At 43.2% G+C, this 20,028-nt stretch overlaps 1 protein-coding gene across 1 annotated transcript; it reads left to right on the top strand.

The window, feature by feature from the left end:
* Nucleotides 1–16,044: 16,044 nt before the first annotated feature.
* Nucleotides 16,045–17,061, top strand: LOC113291666. The gene has a single exon (XM_026541173.1). The coding sequence runs from the start codon at nt 16,045–16,047 to the stop codon at nt 17,059–17,061; it is 1,017 nt and encodes a 338-aa protein (XP_026396958.1).
* The last annotated feature ends 2,967 nt before the right edge of the window (nt 17,062–20,028 follow it).

Raw genomic sequence — 20,028 nt, 5'->3', positions numbered from 1 at the left:
GCAAGCTCTGAACGAAGACCAGCCTCCGCTTCACCCAGCCTTTCTTTCTCTTTAAGGATTTTCTTCAGCTCTTTTATTTCCACCTCAGCCGCAGATAATTCCTTTTCTCTGTGACGAAGCTTAGCCTCCAGCTTCAAGGATTTTGCTTTAAAGAACTGATACAGCACGTGGTTACAATGCTCACTCCTCATCATCTACACATTAAGACAACAAACATTATTTCACCAAAGGATTCGATCATCACGAAAAAATATGTACGAAGACTTACCTCCAAGACACGCTGCTGAGGAAAACCATATTGGTACCTATCGGCTATGGCCATCATATCCGCAACAGAAGTAGGAGGCTCCGATACAAGGGTAGTTTCGGGAACACTCAAGTTTTTCCCCCAGGCCTCAGATACCCGCGTCTTGGAAGATAGTTCCATCATACGACGGGTGTAAGCATCGGAATCCTTTTCACCAGTAACCACCGGAGCAGGATGAGGGACGAACAACAAACTCTTTTTCTTGAGCCAATCCATTATGGCGTCTTCACCCTCAGATGTCGGCGAATAAGGGAAATCCGCGAAAGGCGAGTCAATCACCGACTTCCCCTTCTCCGATATGGCCCCTTCAGCACAAGTTTCGGCATCGACATGCGCACCATGATCATCCACGCCCCCGTCTCTTACAGCAACGTCTTCCTTACCAGCACCCCCGAGCACATCCCAATCATCATTGGGGGAAAGTAGAGAGAAGTCTTCAGGAAAATCGAGAGCATCATCGAAGAATTCTCCTGCGGAATAAACCCGGTCAAAAGAAAACTCTTGAGAAAGGGTGGGTAGAGTCTCCGCAGCATCACCAGCAGGGACAGAAATATCACCAATAACACCGTCGTCAGCTACCGCGGCATTGTTTCTTCCCTCATCACCAACACAACCCGCACGAACCTCCTCCTCGGCATTGAGAAGGGAAGTATCAGTACGTTCTTCCCCATCCGTAATCTCCTCATCCTCGGCAAACTCTTCGTTTACCGGACTGGTAACTTCTTCATGAACCTCAGCCTCACCCATCACAATGGTAGAAGACTGCTTCGGCCTGATCTTTTTCTTCTTCGACACCTGAAAACCAACACATTCCACAAAAAGAGTTATTTTTCCCTGAACAATTGGACTTTTAAAGGAGGAGAAGCGCGGCTAGAATCCGCGTACCTTGACAATAGGAACACCCTTCGATGGAAGTATAGCACCAGAACCTTCCTCCTCGTCTCCTTCAAGAACGTCGAGGGCATAAGGAAAGTTCATGCCTTCGAAGTTTAAACGCCAGGGACAGAAATCTCCATAACGAGCAGGAGGAGATTCACGTGGCCTGCTACTCGCAGAAGGACGCCAACCGCGCGGACCAGGAATCCAACCGTGCGCCCAAGGACCAACAATTTCAATAACAGTAGCGTGCCACTCATAATCATGTTCACGCTTGATCCTCTCACGTGCTGGAAAAAGTTTCCGCTGACTAGACCCCTCGGTGCCTGGAACATACTTCAGTTTGGCATCGCTAACCTCACTTAACAGACGAATTTCTCCCCGAGGAGCAGCGAGATTCCGGAGGCTAACACTCCACGGTTTACGATTCCTACTATTAACGTAATCACCGAAGGAATTGTTGAATTTTTCCGTAGTATACCATTCCCTCTCCACGGGATTTGGAACGTAACACGTCATCACCGTCTCCCTCTTACTCCGCAGATAATACTCCCTTAGTGCACGGAGATAATTCCCCGATAATTGCGACAAAGAACGACTGTGAGTATTGGTGGAAGATCCTTCACGACCAGCAAGCACATCGTAATAAAAGGAGTCACCAGACTTGTACAACGGCAGCATAAGACCAGCCTCGAAGGCTCCAACCGTAGTCAACAAGTGAAACTCATCAAACTGATACTTTGAGATGAGCTCATAAGTAATATCATCCTCAAGGGCATAGAAACGAACATCGAAGGCTTGAAGCTCATGCGTTTCCTTGAAAACTTCGAGATCAATATGTTTAAATGTTACTTTTTTCTTGCTGACCGAAACGCTGCATATCGACTGGGCATCCTCATCCTCCTCTGCGGGATCGGATGAACCAATGAAAGCCTCGGAAGCTTTTCTCTTTAAAGAAGGATTTTTAGAAGATTCAGCCCTCGGGACACCACCCTTTGTATTCTTCCCTTTGAAAGAAATTATAGGAGGGGGAGGCAGAGGATGCTGCTCGGATACTACAGAACGCATAGGAGGAACATCAAAAGCGACAACACGAGGAGGTGCCTGCGTACTCCTAACTTCATCACGAGGACGAGACACCGCACGATCGACAACACTTCGAGACCCGGAAGGATTTTTCGAAGGACCCTCTTCCCTAGGAGAAGAGGCCTTCGCCCCAGAAGAAGAAACTCTAATACCACGAAGATCATTGTGAGACTCTCTGCACGGAGGGGATCTCGATAGACCAGCACCCGGAGTTTGATAAGGAAGCCGCGGACGGTCAGACATGGCTGCGAAAAGATAAACCATAAACAAGTTAGAAACAAACACAAGGACATCACCAAAAATCAAAAAAAAAACACATAAAAAACAATCCACCTCAGAAAGCACAGAAACCCTAAAACTAGCATACATGCTCGAAATTCCCTAAAACCCTAACCTCAAAAACCTAATCAATACGAGTAAAACAATGGCCTCCTTGATTTGAGACGAAGAACAAGGGCAAACTATCATGCAAGCATTAAAAAAGGTTCTTCATCACAAACAAGGGACGACAACAGCAGAAATAGAAAGCTACGATATGATCAACAGCAGAAAATTCACAAATCAACACAGCGTAAAACAGTGGAAATAAAGAAAAGAAAACTTACCAGCAGAAACAGCAGCAGAAAGGACAAATCAGAAATAAAGAAGAAGCAAGCGTAATGAATGCTAAGGCAGAGAGAATTTAAGGGCTGAAGAACAAGGAATGAAGACTGACAGAGAATGAAATAAATTTGTAGGGAGAATGAAATTAATTCACTTTCTCTCCTTAATATACCCGAAAGAAAGAGAAGGAAATTAATGGAGGAATGGGAAGCGTGCCCATTAAATGAGCAGTTAAATGCACGAATAAGAGACGTGCCCAAGTATCTAGGAGAAGTTATTAGGAGAGATGGAAAAATATGCAACGACTGTTTTCTTCAATGCACCCACTAAACATTCAAGCCCGAAGAAAAGGGGAAAATTGTGTGTACATATCTCACCATCAAACACGTGTATATAGGAAGATACGTGGAAAGCATGCAAGCCAACACATCAAAACATGATGTACCGCGGAACACCAAATAACTCCCGAAGAGTTACTTTATCCCATCCCCAAAAGGAGCTAAGATCAACGGTGAAGAGAAAGTTAGCTGACACGGATGTGACAGGGGCAGAAGACACTTGTCTGACACGAGCAGGCGCCTCAACTACCCGCATTAAACACTCTGAGCAGTATACGTGTCGATCAACCCGTGGAACGAACGAGGATGGTTCTGCGTGATCAAGTGATGAACGAAGACCTCCGCGGGACGGACACGAAACACAAGAAGATAAGGTTTCAACGGTCCTCAGAGATGGGTCCCAGACTCTAACCCTATAAATACCCCCTCTCCACCAAGAGTGGTGGGGATCGGAAAAATCAGGGAGAAAAGGGGAGAGAAGGAGAGAGAATAATTGTGAGTGTAAGTCTTTTACAATATATAGACATATGTAAACTCCAAAGTCATTCGACTATCCTTGTAACTCTCAAATACATAGTGAAACAACAAACCCCGTGGACGTAGGCCTTTGTGCTGAACCACGTAAACCCCAGTCTCATTTACATTTCAGCACTTTACGTTCGTCTAAAACTCCATGAATCTCTATTTCTATGTTTGGTCTTCTTTATTTTTACTCAGGTCCCGTGCTCAAACGCCTCGCACGGTGTTATTAGATGAGGCTGTGATAAACCCGAGGGTTTTGAGCCAAGGAATCGGCACAAATGTATCATCAGTATGAGTCTGTCTAGATTACGAACTTTGGTTGTGAACACGTAGATGCCTTCGTGATTTAAGTGTTTACACTCTATTTGCGAATTTCTTCAACGCCTTAGGATTTGACGCAGCTCAGAGGCATACTGCTTCAATGTTATTAACAAGGATCGTATCCAAAGGAAATGTGAGCGCCTACCTCCACAAAAAATACCCTCTCCCCACCAACGTTATCACTTTCACTGAAGAGGACAAGGCAGTAAACAACGATCACACGCGCCCATTGTATCTCACCGCCAAAGTAAGAAATGATACTTTCAAGAGAGCATTCATCGACATAGGAGCGTCACTTAACTTGATACCATTACATATATTGAAGAGTATAGGAGGAAAATGGTATGAGATCAAGAAATTCCGGACCAGAACTCAGGGCTTTGGCGGATTAAGTCAGCATACAGTTGGGACGATTAATCTCAAAGTAAAAGTCGGCCCAATAAAGGCGATTGAACCTTTCCATATAATGGAAGTAAATACGTACAACATATCATATCTTGCTGAGAAGACCCTGGCTACATAAACATGGGGTAGTTTTGTCCACCTATCACCAGTGTATCAAATTCATTCTCAAAGGAAAGCATAAGAGGGTCCGAGCTACCGAAAACCCCTTTTCCTCTGACGAGGCATGTTATGCAGAAGCAGCCTTCTTCGATGGTAACGCGCGCATTCACTCGAACCCGATCCCATACTGGGAAACAACTTACCAAGAGGTGATTTCTATTCAAGGGCGGAAGAAATATTACATCGAACATGACAAGAGGCGCTTTAGAAAGGTGTATCGACCTGATGGGCGTCATGTGTAACGCTTATAGAAATTATCCGGGGAGGCCTCGACAGAAGAATTTAATCTTGTGGAAAAGATGGAAACTCTAAAGGTCGAGGATGCTCCCCATGCCTGGGAAAGATCGGCGCAAAATGCGCCACCAAAGCATGTAGAAGCGACGAGAATGATCAACCTGGGAACCGAAGAAGATCCAAAGTGGATTGAGATTGGAGCGGCTCTATCGGATGAAGAGAGCCGTGAACTGCAAGCTCTACTAGAAGAATATAAGGAAGTTTTCGCCTGGTTGTATGAGAATATGCCCAGTTTAAATCCCGCTTTAGTCTGCCACGTACTGAAAGTCAATCCAAGAAGCAAACCGTGAGGCAACCTCGACGCCAATTCCACTATGAAACTGAAACGAAAATTAAGGAAGAGGCGAAGAAGCTGCTAGAAGCGGGATACATAAAGCCCATACATTATCAACGTGGCTATCAAATATCATACCTGTGGAAAAGAAGAACGAGAAGATCCGTTGTTGTGTAGACTTCCGAGATCTAAATCGCGCCTACCTGAAGGATGAATTCCCCCTCCCAAACATAGATATGACGGTAGATGCGACCTGGGGAAATGAAATGTACGCGTTCATGGACGGGCAAAGCGGCTACAACCAAATCAGGATGAAGGAAAGCGACGCAGTCAAGACGGCGTTTTCCACACCCATAGGGATTTTTTTACTATGTTGTTATGCCCTTTGGACTAAAGAACGCTGGGGCGACGTATCAATGTGCAGTGACGTCCAACTTCCACGACATGAACCACGAAATTGTGGAAATCTATGTAGATGACATTATCGTCAAAGAAAGAAGCGGGGAGAATTCGCTCAGCATCTCCGTTGGGTCTTTCAGCGTTGTCGGAATTCCAATCTAAAGATGAATCCCGCCAAGTGTGTATTTGGAGTCACTACTGGAAAATTCTTAGGGTACCAAGTTACTCACAGGGGAATCGAAGTTGATTTTGCTAAACCGGAGGCTATTCTCTCAATGCCACCGCCTAAAAATAAAGAGGAGCTTCAGAAGTTAATAGGAAAAGTCTGTTACGTGAGGCGCTTCATGCCAGGCCTGACGCGAACTCTTAATCATTTCTTCCCAGTGCTGAAGAAAAATGGCAAGTTTTTCTGGAAAGAAGAGCAAAAAGAATCCTTTGAGACGATAAAAAAATGGCTTACCCACCACATGTGCTGCGGCCACCCGTCAAAGGAGAACCTCTCTACTTATACCTCGCACATACAGAAACAACAATAGGAGTCCTAGTCGCTCAAGACATGGGGGGGTGGGGTGGGGAACCTTATCCCAATCTATTATCTTAGCAAAACATTGAAAGATGCGGAGTTAAGATATACTCCTGCTGAGAAGGCGTGCTTGCCATTGCTCTTAGCAGCACAAAAGATACCACACTATTTGCTAAAACACAAATGCTACGTAGTGGCGGCGGATAATCCAATTGTATACTTAACCACCAGGCCAATCCAATCAGGCGGACTGCCACGATGGTCAATGCAGTTGTTGGAATTCAACTTTACGTCCATACGACCTCAAGGTGTCCGAGGGCAAGTGATTGGAGACCTGCTAGCAGCCTTCCCAGGAACTGACGCCTCAGAAATTCATACCGACTTGCTCGAAGAAATCTCTTTGGTGGAATAAGTTCAACCCCGCACATGGAAGATGTCTTTCGATGGATCCTCATACAGAGACCACGGAGGCGCCGGGATAGTCTTTGAATCACCAAATGGGGAACTAAATCCATATTCCTACAAGTTCGACTATCCCTGCACCAATAACGCTGCTGAATACGAGAGTTTCCTCATTGAAATGCAAATGGCGCTGGAGATGGGGATAACGAGTTTAAAAGTTGTGGGAGACTCCAGGCTCTTGGTGAACTAAATAGAAGGGGAGTTTCATGTAAAAGAACCGACATTCGTTGTCTACCGAGACAAAGCTCAAAGGCTGATGTCACACTTTGATCACATCACAATAGAACACATGGGACATCTAGCAAACAGACATGCATACGCTTTAGAGACGATGGCGTCAAAACTGCAAATGCTACAAGGAAATAAAGAAGTAATCACCATTATTAAAAACAATTCGCCTTTAGCATTAGAAGAAAGAGCCGATACCGAGGAACTGTATTGGCGCCGCGTGATAATAGCGGATCTAAAGCGACCACCCGAAGAAAGGCAACTCTCATGGAAGACCCTAAGATCTTACACCCTCTTCGATGGAGACTCTATATTTCATCACAATTGGAGGCGGATTATGTAGGTGCCTTGGAAGGCAAAGAAAATCTAGAGGAAATACATCTCCAAGTATGCGGTCATGCCGCGTCCATAATGTTACATCGGCGTATCCAGCGTGCAGGGTTTTACTGGCCAGACATGAAAAATCAAGCAAAGGCACTCCAAGATGACTGTGTCATTTGTCAAGGATCTCCCAAGAATCATAGATCTACGTCGCGGAGGAAGACAGAGAAGATTCGGGAGAACCCTATATCGCCTACTTGACAAACCGAAACCTACCAAGTGACAAGAAAGCAACACTCAGATTGATTAAGAAATCAAACCGATACTTTGTCTTCGACAAGCAGCTATTTCGGAAAAGCGTTGGACACCAAACGCTAACAGGTCTAGATAAGAGCGCGACCCTTCAAGTTATGGAATTAACGCATGATGGCGAACATCAAGGGAAAGAAAGGTTTTTCTCCCAAATCTATGAAGCGGGATATTACTGGCACACAATGGAAAGTGATGCATGACGTAGGTTCTCAAATTAATTCACTTATATTTTACTTTACTAATGAATAATATAGCAGTAAATAAGGTTCCTTCCCATGAAGAGCAGGGAGATTTAGTTTTCAAAAGTGTCACAATGGGGGATTTTGTTTAAGATTTTGAAGCTAAATAAATAATAAAGCAATTGAAAATAGTAAGATTGCAAGCAATGTAGACAAATATGATCAGGGAATCCTTCTTCTTTACTAAACCGTCATCAAGTTATTATATTCATCCATTAATAAAATTAATCACATATTATTGCCAACCATGGAATAACATCTAGCTCAGTGTTATCCTCTAAATTCCTTATATCACTGAGTACGGAAGCTCTCCAATACCAGATTCTATTCATCTAAACCACCTAGTAGTAGCTCATACAAGGTGTAATTTTTCCGAATGAAGGTGTACCTTCACTTCAGTTACTTCAGCATATCAACCTCAATGCCTAAACTAAGGTTTTTCTTGGTGAATGCACTGAATGAAGGTTTACCATTGATTGCAGTTACTTCATCACGTAAACTACCCATGGATTGAAATCCAATGGTTTCATCTCAGTAACATCAATGGTAAAAGTAATGCGACTTCCAGCTAAATCTATCCCTCCTACTACCCACCCAATACGAAGATGCACGCCATTCTCAGTCATTCTCTAAAACAGTCTAAAAGAAGGACCTAAAAGTTCCTGTATACAAAGATCTCTAGTCATAGTAGTGTAAGTGACCTAGTGCTACAATTCACACCACAACAAATTTCTTATTTTCCGTCAGGCTCCAATTGAAACTCCGACGGTAAAGAAGGATTTCGGTATTTCATCATTTTGGCGCCAGATATAAATGCTCTACTTTGAGACGCTTCATGAAGCAAACCGGTCAGGGAGTGCAATTCCAAGAAATATATATAAGTTTTCCTCTTATGAGGTTGATTGGGATGTGTTTAGCAAGGTGAGACTCTTCCCCGGATGGTGTTTCTTTACGGTATGGGTATGCACTTTCTCTGCTTAGTTATATATGAGACATATTGAAACTTGTGTAGCAATTTCTTTTATTTTCATGTCTGCATCCATACATGTACTTCAGTGCAAATCTCTCCATTTCTTTCTGTTTTCTAGTGTATGTAATACTTGAATGTATTTGATGACATGTTACATTGCTGGCTTCTGGAGTTCACTATCAGGAAGAGCTGCATACAGTTGTGACCATGGATTTTCCGTGAGATTATGGAGTTTGTATAAGGTCGGAAGAAACAGTTATTCGTGTTTTTGACTCTATTGTCTCGAGAATCAAAGATCATGCTGATGCAAAACACATTTTTGGAGCTTGTCAAGCCTGACATTCTTAAATTATTGTGCTAAACTTGTGGATGAAACTTATCTTTGGAATCCAGTTAGCAGGGATGAAAGGTATTACTTTGACCTGAGAATGGATTTTATGTGTTCCTTCTGTAGTTTGTCTTTTCTTCCTACCTACTGTTATTTTAGAATGTCAGGTTTGTACTTGTAGGAGGTTCATTTATATACTAGTGCTTAATCCATATCCAGTTTGGCCAATTTCAAAGCATAGTTGTGCTCAAGTTTGTGTTTGTACCAGGACTTGTTCCCTTTTCCGTTATTGACAGAGAGAGGTAAGTTAGAGAAAGGGTGAAAATTTCATAGTATGGTGACAGGTTATGTAGATACCAAAGATACGATTCGCCACGTGGACGTAGGAGAAGGCACGAGTCATTCAAGGGAATCCTGTCGAAAGATATTACACTGTTCCCCGAAAATCCTCGTCAGTGACATGTCAAATCAAGTCAGGATCGTCATTATTGAATGATTGAAGAAATGAAAAACCACGCGCGAGATATCATATTAAGGCGAGATAACTCACTTGAAGAGTCTAAGTTGCAAAGGATCGATCAATTGGAGTATCCGGAAAGATACCAGTCACGAAACAAATATTAGAGAAATAAGGTTACTTGGCTGAAAAGATAATTGGAGAAGTCAGAAAATTATGGAGCAAGAAAAGAGACAGCTGTCCCGACAAACATCCAAAGTTGTCAGCGAAAGAAAAGGGAAAACTTTATGAAAAATGATCTGGGAGAAGTTTAAAGCATCTCCACGAAATACAGACGAAGTAAAATGAGCTGTACACCATTAGGGTCGATTGGTCTATAAATAGGAGTCCTTGGGCAATGTATGAGGGTCGGATTCTAAGGAAGGGGAGAGCTTTGTTTAGAGTGAGAGATTAGGGTTTCCTTGTACTCGAGAACTTGTATCTTTCAATACTTGGTGTGGTTAATCAATAAAGAATTTCTTATCCAAAACCTTTATCATGTCTTAGATCTGTTTCTTTTCTTACTTGGGTGTGCTACTGGATTTCCAGTAGTTACATTTTGGTGCTAGAAGGAGGGGATTGAACCTGTGATTCATCCTCATCTAAGAGCTTGAGAAAGGTTGAAATTGTTTTAAAATTGTAGAAGTTAGAGATCTTGGCGAGTTGTTTTAAGATTAGGGTTTTTTTAGAGTAATCCTCGGGTGATATCGAACCAAGGATTAATTGATGGCAAGGACACCAGATCGGGTGAGACACGTGATAGCAACGAGGAGGAGCAAGCGACTGGAGGCACGGAGAGAAGAAATGAAATTAACGACATCGGTTGTAGATGGAAAAGGCACCATAAACCGGCGGAAAGGCGAGGCGGAGGAAGATACTGAACTTATGAAGGAACCTGTCCAAATTATAAAATCTAGGGATAGGGGAACAACCCGAAAGAAAAGGGGAAAGGATGTTGAGGAGAGCATGAGGTTGGAAGAACCGAATGAGGCACCCCGTGGGGAGAAAGGGCGAGTAAGGTACAAATCCGAGAAGCAAGCGGGAACGGTAAAGCAAGGAGGTCAAGTGACGCGCATCAACAAGGTAAAGATGGGAAACTTGCGAGAAGAAGATACAAGTTTAGAAGCGATAACGGCTTCGTCTCAAATGAAGATTCCGCAACGAGGAAACGATCCATGGGAAGATTACGAGGAAGATGGGAAAAGTGAAGAAAGAAGAAAGCCGAAAAGGAAGCTACAAGAAGGATATGATCGAGAAAGAGACCTGAGGGGATTACTGCTGGAGGCGAGGTGTGAAAATCAGAAGCTAAAATACGAAGAGGAAAGGAGGCGCGAGGACGAGAATAAAGGTAATAAGAGTGAAGGAAGCATTTGCGAAGTAAGATGAAGAACTTTAGATCAGGAGATATTACGGGAGCTACGAGGTATGAGAATAGAGATGGGGAGCTCGCAAAGGGATAGGAAAACGCAATGGACGAGGGAAGACGTGTCAACCGCACTAGCTCATGCAGAATTGGAAACAACACCGGATGGAGAACTGAAGTGGGATGATCAAAACCTAAGGAAAGGGAGTCGCAACAAAGAAAACAAAGGCCACGAGGTGATAAGGCAAGACGTTATTGACGAGCGTCGTTTACTCAACAAACTAATAAGATATTTCCCACAAATTAACAAGTAATAAAGCGGTAGTAAGGATCGTTCCCACGAAGAGTAATGCAATTGATATGTTATCTAAATCAGCGAAAATATAAAAGAAGGATAATAAGATAAAAATGATGCAGAAATCCTTCACAGTTACTAACCGTTAACTCAATATTGTACTTGTTTATTTCTTGTTAGAATCAATTGTCAACAACCGTAGAATAGCAGGTACGCTTAGCTATCCCCAAAACTCCTTGTATCACCGGATACGGAAGCGCTCGACTACCGGATTCTATTAAAAGAATCACCTTGAGGTTCACTTACAAGATATAATTCCCCGAATGCATTAAGATTTATGAATTTAGGTTTGATCCCAGCAGTTAAACTCGGTACGCTCGGTCCACTTACTAATGTTATCTTTACTCGCAATTGCTCCACAGAATCCCTCCGCAAGGTCTTGCGATTTCTACTTGTGTAGGAGATAAGCGACAATTACGGGTCGAGTCAACTCTCTACTAGCATTAGAATGATTAATAGACTAATCTAGTTGCGCACCCAAACCAATCTAAGAATCAATCATGAACCTTCGATATAGTAAAAACAATCCTCAATGACTAACTTTAATACTCGAAACAAACTTGTAAATAATTGAGCTTCACAATTAGAACTTTGAATTCATCCTTAACAATAAAAGGAATATAGAAAAGAGATAGTTCTCCCCCCTTAGGGGGAGAAAAACGGTGAAAAGAAGATATCCCTAATTGTATCTAAGCTTCCCTATATATAGAGTTTTGTAACCTCTTCATGAAGAAACTAGGAAACCTAGCCAATATAGGAAAGTGCACCTCCTTAAGAATTGTGTCCCGTGCATCACGCCCGGTCCAAATAGGTTGCAAACTCCTGCCAAAATTTCAAATATCGTTCACGTCCAAGTCTTGGCCATGCAAAGAAGTCGCCTACGTACTGCCTATTGAGCTCGTGCAGCAAATGTAAAAGCCCAGCCCATGATCATTAAAATTCACTCAAGTGTCAGTTCCGCAGGACCGACTGTCCATTCTCCCGTGAATTTCCTTTTCCAACAGCAGCTACCGTCCCCAGCTTCTCTCATCAGTCACCGATCGCCGAACAATGGCATTACCAATCTACGATCATCCATCTTCACCATTACTGGAAAGAACCACCAGTCCGGAAACAACCAAACTCAGTTACCACCAATCTCCATCATTCATATAGATCGCTGCGAACATCACTACAGTCCACCAATATGACAGCAACACTTCAACATTGCACTGCAACAACCAATCTCTGCGTCCCAACTTGAGCTCAAACAATGGCAGCGACATCCTTCTCTTCTTTCTCTTATCGCTGACAGGATTACAGATCCACCAGTCATTCTTCATCTTTCTTTCTTCATGATCCCACATCGATCAATGCATGAAATCCATCATCATTAAACCACAGAATACTCGGTCCTACAGCTCCATTTCAGTCGGTATCACCATTACCAATTTATTGGGTTATGGAAAACTTCCTTGCCCTCCTTGTGGGAGAAGTGCGGAAGGGAAAAACGTTTTCATCAAACGTTACATGGCGAGACAAGATAATTTTGTTAGTGTCTAGGTCAAGGCAACGATAGCCACGATGATGAGGAGAGAAACCAAGGAAAACACATCTAGAGGACCGAGGGGAAAGCTTGTGATGAGTGGTGGCGGACAAATTAGGATAACAAAGGCAACCAAACGTACGTAGGTGATCATACGTCGGTTGGCGTTGATAGAGAATTGACACCGGTGAGGCGAAGTGAAGCACGGCGGAAGGGAGGATGTTATGGAGATAGACGGCCATATGGAGTGAATCGGCCCAATATTTGTATGGGATAGAGGCATGGGACATGATAGTGCGGGTGATGTCGTTAACACGACGAATCATACGCTCCGCTTTCCCATTTTGAGATGAGGTGTGAGGACAGGATAAACGAAAGACTAAACCAGAGTTCTTAGAAAAATCATGAAAAGAAGAGTTATCAAATTCACGTCCCATATCGGATTGAAAACATTTGATATCTCGCTCAAATTGAGTGTTGACAAAGGACCGAAACTCCAAGAATTTGGAGTGGACCTGAGATTTGAGCTTCAAGGGATACACCCATAGGTAATTAGTATAGTCATCCAACAAAATAAGATAATAGCGAAAACCAGTATCAATATGTATAGGACAAGTCCATAAATCACTATGAATAATATCAAATGGAGCAGAAGTGAAAGAATTTGAGTCAGAGAAAGGAAGACGAACATGTTTACTAACTTGACAAGAATGACAAAGTTTGGTAGACTGTTGTTTATTACATTGAATTAAAGAGTGGGAACGTAAATTATTTAAAATAGCTTGTCCAGGATGACCAAGACGGCTGTGCCAGACATCATGAGAGCAGACGGTAAGAGACAGTGGTGGAGACTGAGATGATTTTGAAGTGGGCACGGCAGAAGTTGTGAGAGGATAAAGTTCCCCAGAGCTATCACAGCGAAGAAGGATCATCCTCGAATTCAAATCCTTCACAGAAAAACCATAAGGATCAAATTCAACAGACACATGATTATCAGTTGTGAACTTTCGAACGGAAATAAGATTTTTGATAATATCAGGAACTACGAGGGTATCGTTGAGGTGAAGAGGTCGGGACGAGAGGTTTATAGAGTGGGTGCCACTAGCCATAACTGGAATAGAGTTACCGTTGCCAACCAAGATAGATTTAACATTGCTAGTGTCGAAAACAGTATGTAACGTACCTTGGTCCGCGGTGATATGGGATGTCGCACCAGTGTCATGTAGAACGTTTCATCTGGTGGCTGTAAGCTCAATGAACTGTAGGCTTCCGCAAAATCACTGGGCTGTAGTGTTTCAACTGAAGGCACAGCGTACGCATGGGCCTGTCCAAGAATTGAAGAGCGTCGATGCTGGGCTTGACGAGGACGTCCAGCAGATGGGCCTCGAGGTGGTGCAGTGGGCTGCCAAAGTGGAGCAGTTGGGTACGGGCATGGAGGTTGAGCCCAGTATGGCATCCAGGATGCTGGGTTAGCTGGGTACACTGGGCCGCGTGGCGCATTGGGCTGGCGAGGTGCACTGGGCTGGCGAGAGTATCCTGGGGTTGGCAGAAGAGGACCGGAGTTCGCAGGGTTGACAGGTCTTTTTCCGTTGCTAGTTCGGTGATGGCGTTGAGAAGAATTGTTTCCAGTGGCTGCAAGGGCAGTGGAAGATATCATGGTGGTTTGTTGAGCACGTCGTATTTCTTCAGTGCGTAGTTGTGAACGAGCAGCATCATAGGTGGGCATAGACTGTTGTATGAAGGAAGCAACAGTGTTGTATTCCTCCGGTAGACCATTGACAAGTTGGATAACCAAACGTTTGTCATTCATGGGAAAATCGAGATCGGTCAGTCGATCCGCTAACGACTTGAGTTTGTCACAGTAATCATCGACACTAGCACAGTCAACAAACTTTAGATTGACAAATTTACTTTCAAGGGTTGCAGCACGATTACCTTTGTTATCTTGAAACAACTTTTGAAGATGATCCCAAAGTTCTTTGGCGGTTTTACCAGATTTTAGAACTGTGACCATGAGATCCTTGTCCATGGTGGAGAACATCCATTGGCGGCATAGGGCGTCGAGTTGTTTGAGGGTATTTGCATCAATCCCTGTTGGTGGTGTGGATCCGTTGATGAGAAAAAGGAGATCGTGAGCTTGTAGATGTAGTTCGAAGAGAAAAACCCAGGATGAGTATTCATCTTGTTTGATGTCAAGAAGAATAGGAATCAGGGTTTTGATGTTGGTTACGGCAAAGGCCGGATGCAGAGTTTTCTTATCACCTGTCATGGATTTTGTGTTGGAGGTTTAATAGAGAAGAAGAAGAAGAAAAGAGAGGATCGAGATTAGGGATGATACCATATTGGGTTATGGAAAACTTCCTTGCCCTCCTTGTGGGAGAAGGGACCATATATATATTATTATTAATAATCTCTATTAAAGAGAATATCCTTGGTCCGCTAAATATGTTAGAATATAATCTATTACAATTCAATCCATCCATGGTAGCAAGCTCCAATACCCGATACCAACTCTCTCCATTGCTGCCGTGTTTGCTGGTTCCATCTCTGTCATTCACCGATGCCGTCATGTAGTCTTCACTTTCAAACTCCCATTATTACCAGCATCGTATCTCCAAATGGCAACAACCTCTTTCTTGTTCTGCTCTCAAACCCATTTACCCTGCTAACCTCGACACACATATGAACCAGTGTTGCCGTTCGTGAACACGATGAACCACCTGTTAGTCACGTAAAGACGTGATACATCTTCCCTTAACTCGTTCACGTCTGCCATCAAAATCCACGGCCAAAATCCATTCTTCTCTGTTCTGTCACAGCTCGATAATTTAAACAAACCTAAATTCCATTACCTATACATTTCTTCCACCAGCACACATGTGCGCTACCCTTGATGTGAACTCCATTCTAGAGTTTACACTTTCTTCCAGCAAGTGTATGTGAAACATAAAGCCCATATTAAGCCCATGTTGTAGACAACGGACTCGGTACCTCCAACCCATTAAGTTCATTAGCAGTTGTGAAAATTATTAACTGATGAAATTTCTCTTTAGCTACAGACCGCCAACATCATCTTTTGGTCTTTGAAGCTGACACGAGCTTCGAGCGGTCGATATGCCCACGCGACTGCCCGAAGTGGTTTCCATGCGATGACAATTTTACCTCTTTTGTGTCCAATTGGACGACTTCTTGTTCTTTTCGGGAATAATCTCCAAAATTCCCATAAAATATAAAAGAAAGCTAATAATACAATTTCACACGAAAACTAGTTAAGAAAGCATAATCAATCGATACTTAGAGAGGTGTTTTAGACACCTATCAGTTATGAGGCAAAGAATATGAAGGAAACAAAGCAGGGATCGAACGCGTTAGCATGGACAAAGTTGAAGCTCCCAGGACTCAATACAACTGTAGAAAGGAAATGGGAGGAAGTTATATTGACTGAAGAAATTCCAGCCCCCCTAAACTTGGAGAAGGAACCACAACCGGGAAAGAAAAATGATGAGTTTTGCCGATATCATCGCTTTCACGGGCACCATACGAACAATTGTAAGAATGTCCGAAGGATCGTACTTCGTCTCATTGAACAAGGAAAGCTCGCGCACTACGTGGAAGATCAGAGGTTGCCACCACCGCCACAACATGACTACCATAAGAGCCGGTCAGAGAGGCATCGGATCGAAATAAACAAGGGAACTTGGAGGTCCGGCTGTAATTTCATAGTGCATTCGAAGGAGGACATCAAAAAATTCCACGACAATATGCTCTCAAGAGTGTACAAAAGGGACTACGAAGGAAATGAGATAACCCCTGTGGTGAAGAAGAAACCTCTGGAGGAATGTCAAATAAGGGACATATCGTTCTCGGCGCAAGATGCACCAGAGGAAGGGTCGCACACGAACTCATTGGTAATCACCTTGGCTATTGGCGAATACTCACGGGGAAAAGAGGATCGAAGAGGTAAGAGAAATATCTGGGCTATGGAAAAGGTCTTAGTGGACATGGGAAGCTCGGTGGACGTCATTTTCTATCATGCATTTAAGGCTTTGGGATGTGATGATTCTGATATGATGCCTTCGGCGTACAATCTGTATGGATTTAATGGGGTGGCAACAAAACCAAAGGGTGAAATATGCATGAAGATCTTTGCAGGTGAGCTAGAGACGGAAGTTACTGTATGTGTAGTGGACGTGGAGTCGCCATATAATTCCATCATGGGCAGGCCATGGATTTATGGAATAAAAGGGGTGGCATCGACTTACCACCAGGCAGTACGATTCCCAATGCCGAGTGGGGTTGGCGAGATAAAAGGAAATTGGGGAGAAGCGAAGGACTGCGGCGAGAAGTATATTTAAAACTACGAAGAGAGACTGAAAAGGAGGAAGGAAAGGAGGAGGAGCGCATTAGAGTCAAAGAAGGAAAAGGAACTAATGGTATACATGACCAAGGTAAAGGAAGGATGGGAAATACCCAGTGAAATACCCGAAAAGGAAGGTGACTCGATATTAAAATTGAAGGAACCAACTGCGCTAAACGAGCCAATCGTGAATTTCGCAGCTGTAGAACCAACAAAGGATATAAATTTGGGTACTGACGAACAACCGAAAATAGTGAAGATCGGGACGAAGATGGAAGCCAACGAAGAAGTGAGGTTAGTATTCACGTGGGCCATGAACGAAATGCCGGGAATTGACCCACGAGTAGCATGTCACAAGTTGGCTCTGAATCCAGCGATTAAACAAGTAAGACAGCGAATAAGGAAGATCGCAACCACATATCATGAGCAAATTGAAAAGGAACTTCAGAAGATGATGGATGCGGGTATCATAAGACCAGCAAAATATCCGGAATGGATTGCAAATATGGTGATAGTACCAAAAAATAATAATGGGATAAGGATATGTATTGATTTTTAGTGATTTAAACACTGCATGTCCAAAGGACAGCTTCCCTTTACCCAATATCCCACAAATGGTGGAATCGGCGGCAGGATATAAAAGACTCTCCCCAATGGATGGTTACTCAGGGTACAACCAAATACCTTTAGATGAAGAAGATCAATAACATACAGCATTCTCCGCTCCAAGACGGATGTATTGTTACACGAGAATGCCAATCGGATTAAAGAACGCGGGAGCCACATACCAACGGATGGTAGAGAAAATCTTTGCCAAAAGGGTGCATACAACATTGGAGGTATATGTGGACGACATGCTCGGGAAAACTAAGGACTTAGGGGATCACGTGGAAGATTTAAAGGAAATATTTGAGCAAATGAATAAGTACAAAATGAAGATAAATCTGGCGAAATGCATTTTTGGAGTTGAATCTGCGAATTTTTTGGGCCATATAGTTTCGAGGAAAGGAATCGAGGTGGACCCAGCTAAAGTACAAGCTATACTAGAAATGTCGTCACCTGCCACTATAAAAGATGTGTAGAAACTAAATAGGAAGTTAGCAGATTTGGGAAGGTTTATCTCGAGATCTTCAGATAAATGTAAGCATTTCTTTGACATTTTAAAAAAGGGTGCAAAATTTTCTTGGACACAACAATGTGAGTAAGCACTGCAAAACATCAAAGAATACTTAATCAACTTGTCAATACTACAAAAGCCAGAACCAGGGGAATAATTACTTATTTTTCTTGCAGCAACACCAAATGCCCTAGTGCAGTACTATTTCGAACGGATGAAGGGGTGGAAAAGCCGATATTTTACGTAAGCAAAACCTTCAACTCAGCAGAAAGGAACTACCCAAAGATCGAAAAACTGATACTAGCACTGGTATATGCGTCTCGTAAGTTACAAACTTATTTTCAAACTCACAAAATCAAAGTTTTAACAAGAGTACCTATAGAATCAGTCTTGAAAATCTCGAATAGGGTGGGAAGACTTGAGAGATGGAATACCCAGATTGACCTATTTGGGTTAAAATACGAAGTTCAGACTTCCACAAAGTCAAACATCATTGCAGAATTCCTAGCTGAATTCCCGTTAGCGGAAGATGAAGGGGTAGAGGAGATGATGGACATAGTTGAAGGACGCCCGGACCCAAAGGATCTGCTACAAGAGAGCCACCCTCAAAGATGGGAGATATTCATAGATGGGTCTTCAAATAGCTCCGGAGGAGGTATGGGGATAGTATTCACTTCGCCAGGAGGGGTCAAAATTGTATTTTGCTTCCGCTTAGACTATAAGGAAACTAATAATGAAGCCGAATATGAGGCAGTGGTACAAGCTTTAAGGATTGCGATCGAAATGGGATTGGACGACGTAATAATTACCAGCAATTCACAGCTAGTAGTTCGCCAAATTGAGGGGAGGTATAACGCGGTTGATCCGGTGATGCAAAAGTACTTACAACTCGTGAAGGAGTATTTTGCCAAGATACGAAGTATAATCTGGAGGAACATAGGCCGAGATAATTACAGACACGCAGATGCTCTTGCCTTTATAGCTTCAATGATTGAAGACCCGAAAATTGGGCATATCCGGATCGAACGGTTGATGCAGCCATCAGTAAGCAGGGAAGAGAAAGAACTGAGGGTTATGACCATTGAAGAAGGAGATATGGAGGTAGATGACAACGTTTGGCGAGCCCCTATCTACAACTATTTGACGAAAGGAGATCTCCTGTGAGATAGGCAAGAGGCGAATAAGATTAAAGGCAAAGCAAAGAATTACGAGGTACGAGAAGGCATACTGTACAGAAGGTCATATATGGGCCCTTTGATGAGATGCTTTTCGCAGAAAGAGGGAATAGAGATTATGAAACCAATTCATTATGGAGACGCTGGCAACCACCGCGAGACCAGATCCTTAGCTCATAAGACAAGTACACAAGGTTACTTCTGGACATACATGCAAGAGATATCTCCACGAGATGCGAGGCATACCAAAGGTATGGGAAAAGGATACATGCCCCGTCCACTAGCTTGAACTCTGTATTAAGTGTTTGGCCATTCGCCATGTGGGGGATAGATATCGTAGGATCGTTCGTAACAGGGACTGAGCAAAGGCGATATTTAATAGTGGCAACGGACTATTTCACGAAATTGGTGGAAGCTAAAGCTCTGCAACACACGAGAGACGGACATGTATATGATTTCATCCTAGAGCATATTATATGTAGATTCAGGATACCGGTTCTAATTGTTTCGTACAATGGAAAGCAATTCGAAGGGGAGAATGTGAAAATGCTATTCAACGCCTTCAAGATTCAATGTGGGAAATCAACTTCGCTATACCCGCAGAGTAACGGGCAAGCGGAGGCCAAAACAGAACATTAGCGTCTAAGCTGAAGAAGAAGTTGGAGGGTCACCA

This window comes from Papaver somniferum, chromosome 6, assembly GCF_003573695.1.
Source record: "Papaver somniferum cultivar HN1 chromosome 6, ASM357369v1, whole genome shotgun sequence".
NCBI classification, from domain to species: Eukaryota; Viridiplantae; Streptophyta; class Magnoliopsida; order Ranunculales; family Papaveraceae; genus Papaver; species Papaver somniferum.
Note: the sequence above shows the minus strand (reverse complement) of the source record. Positions and strands in the feature narration are given on the sequence as shown.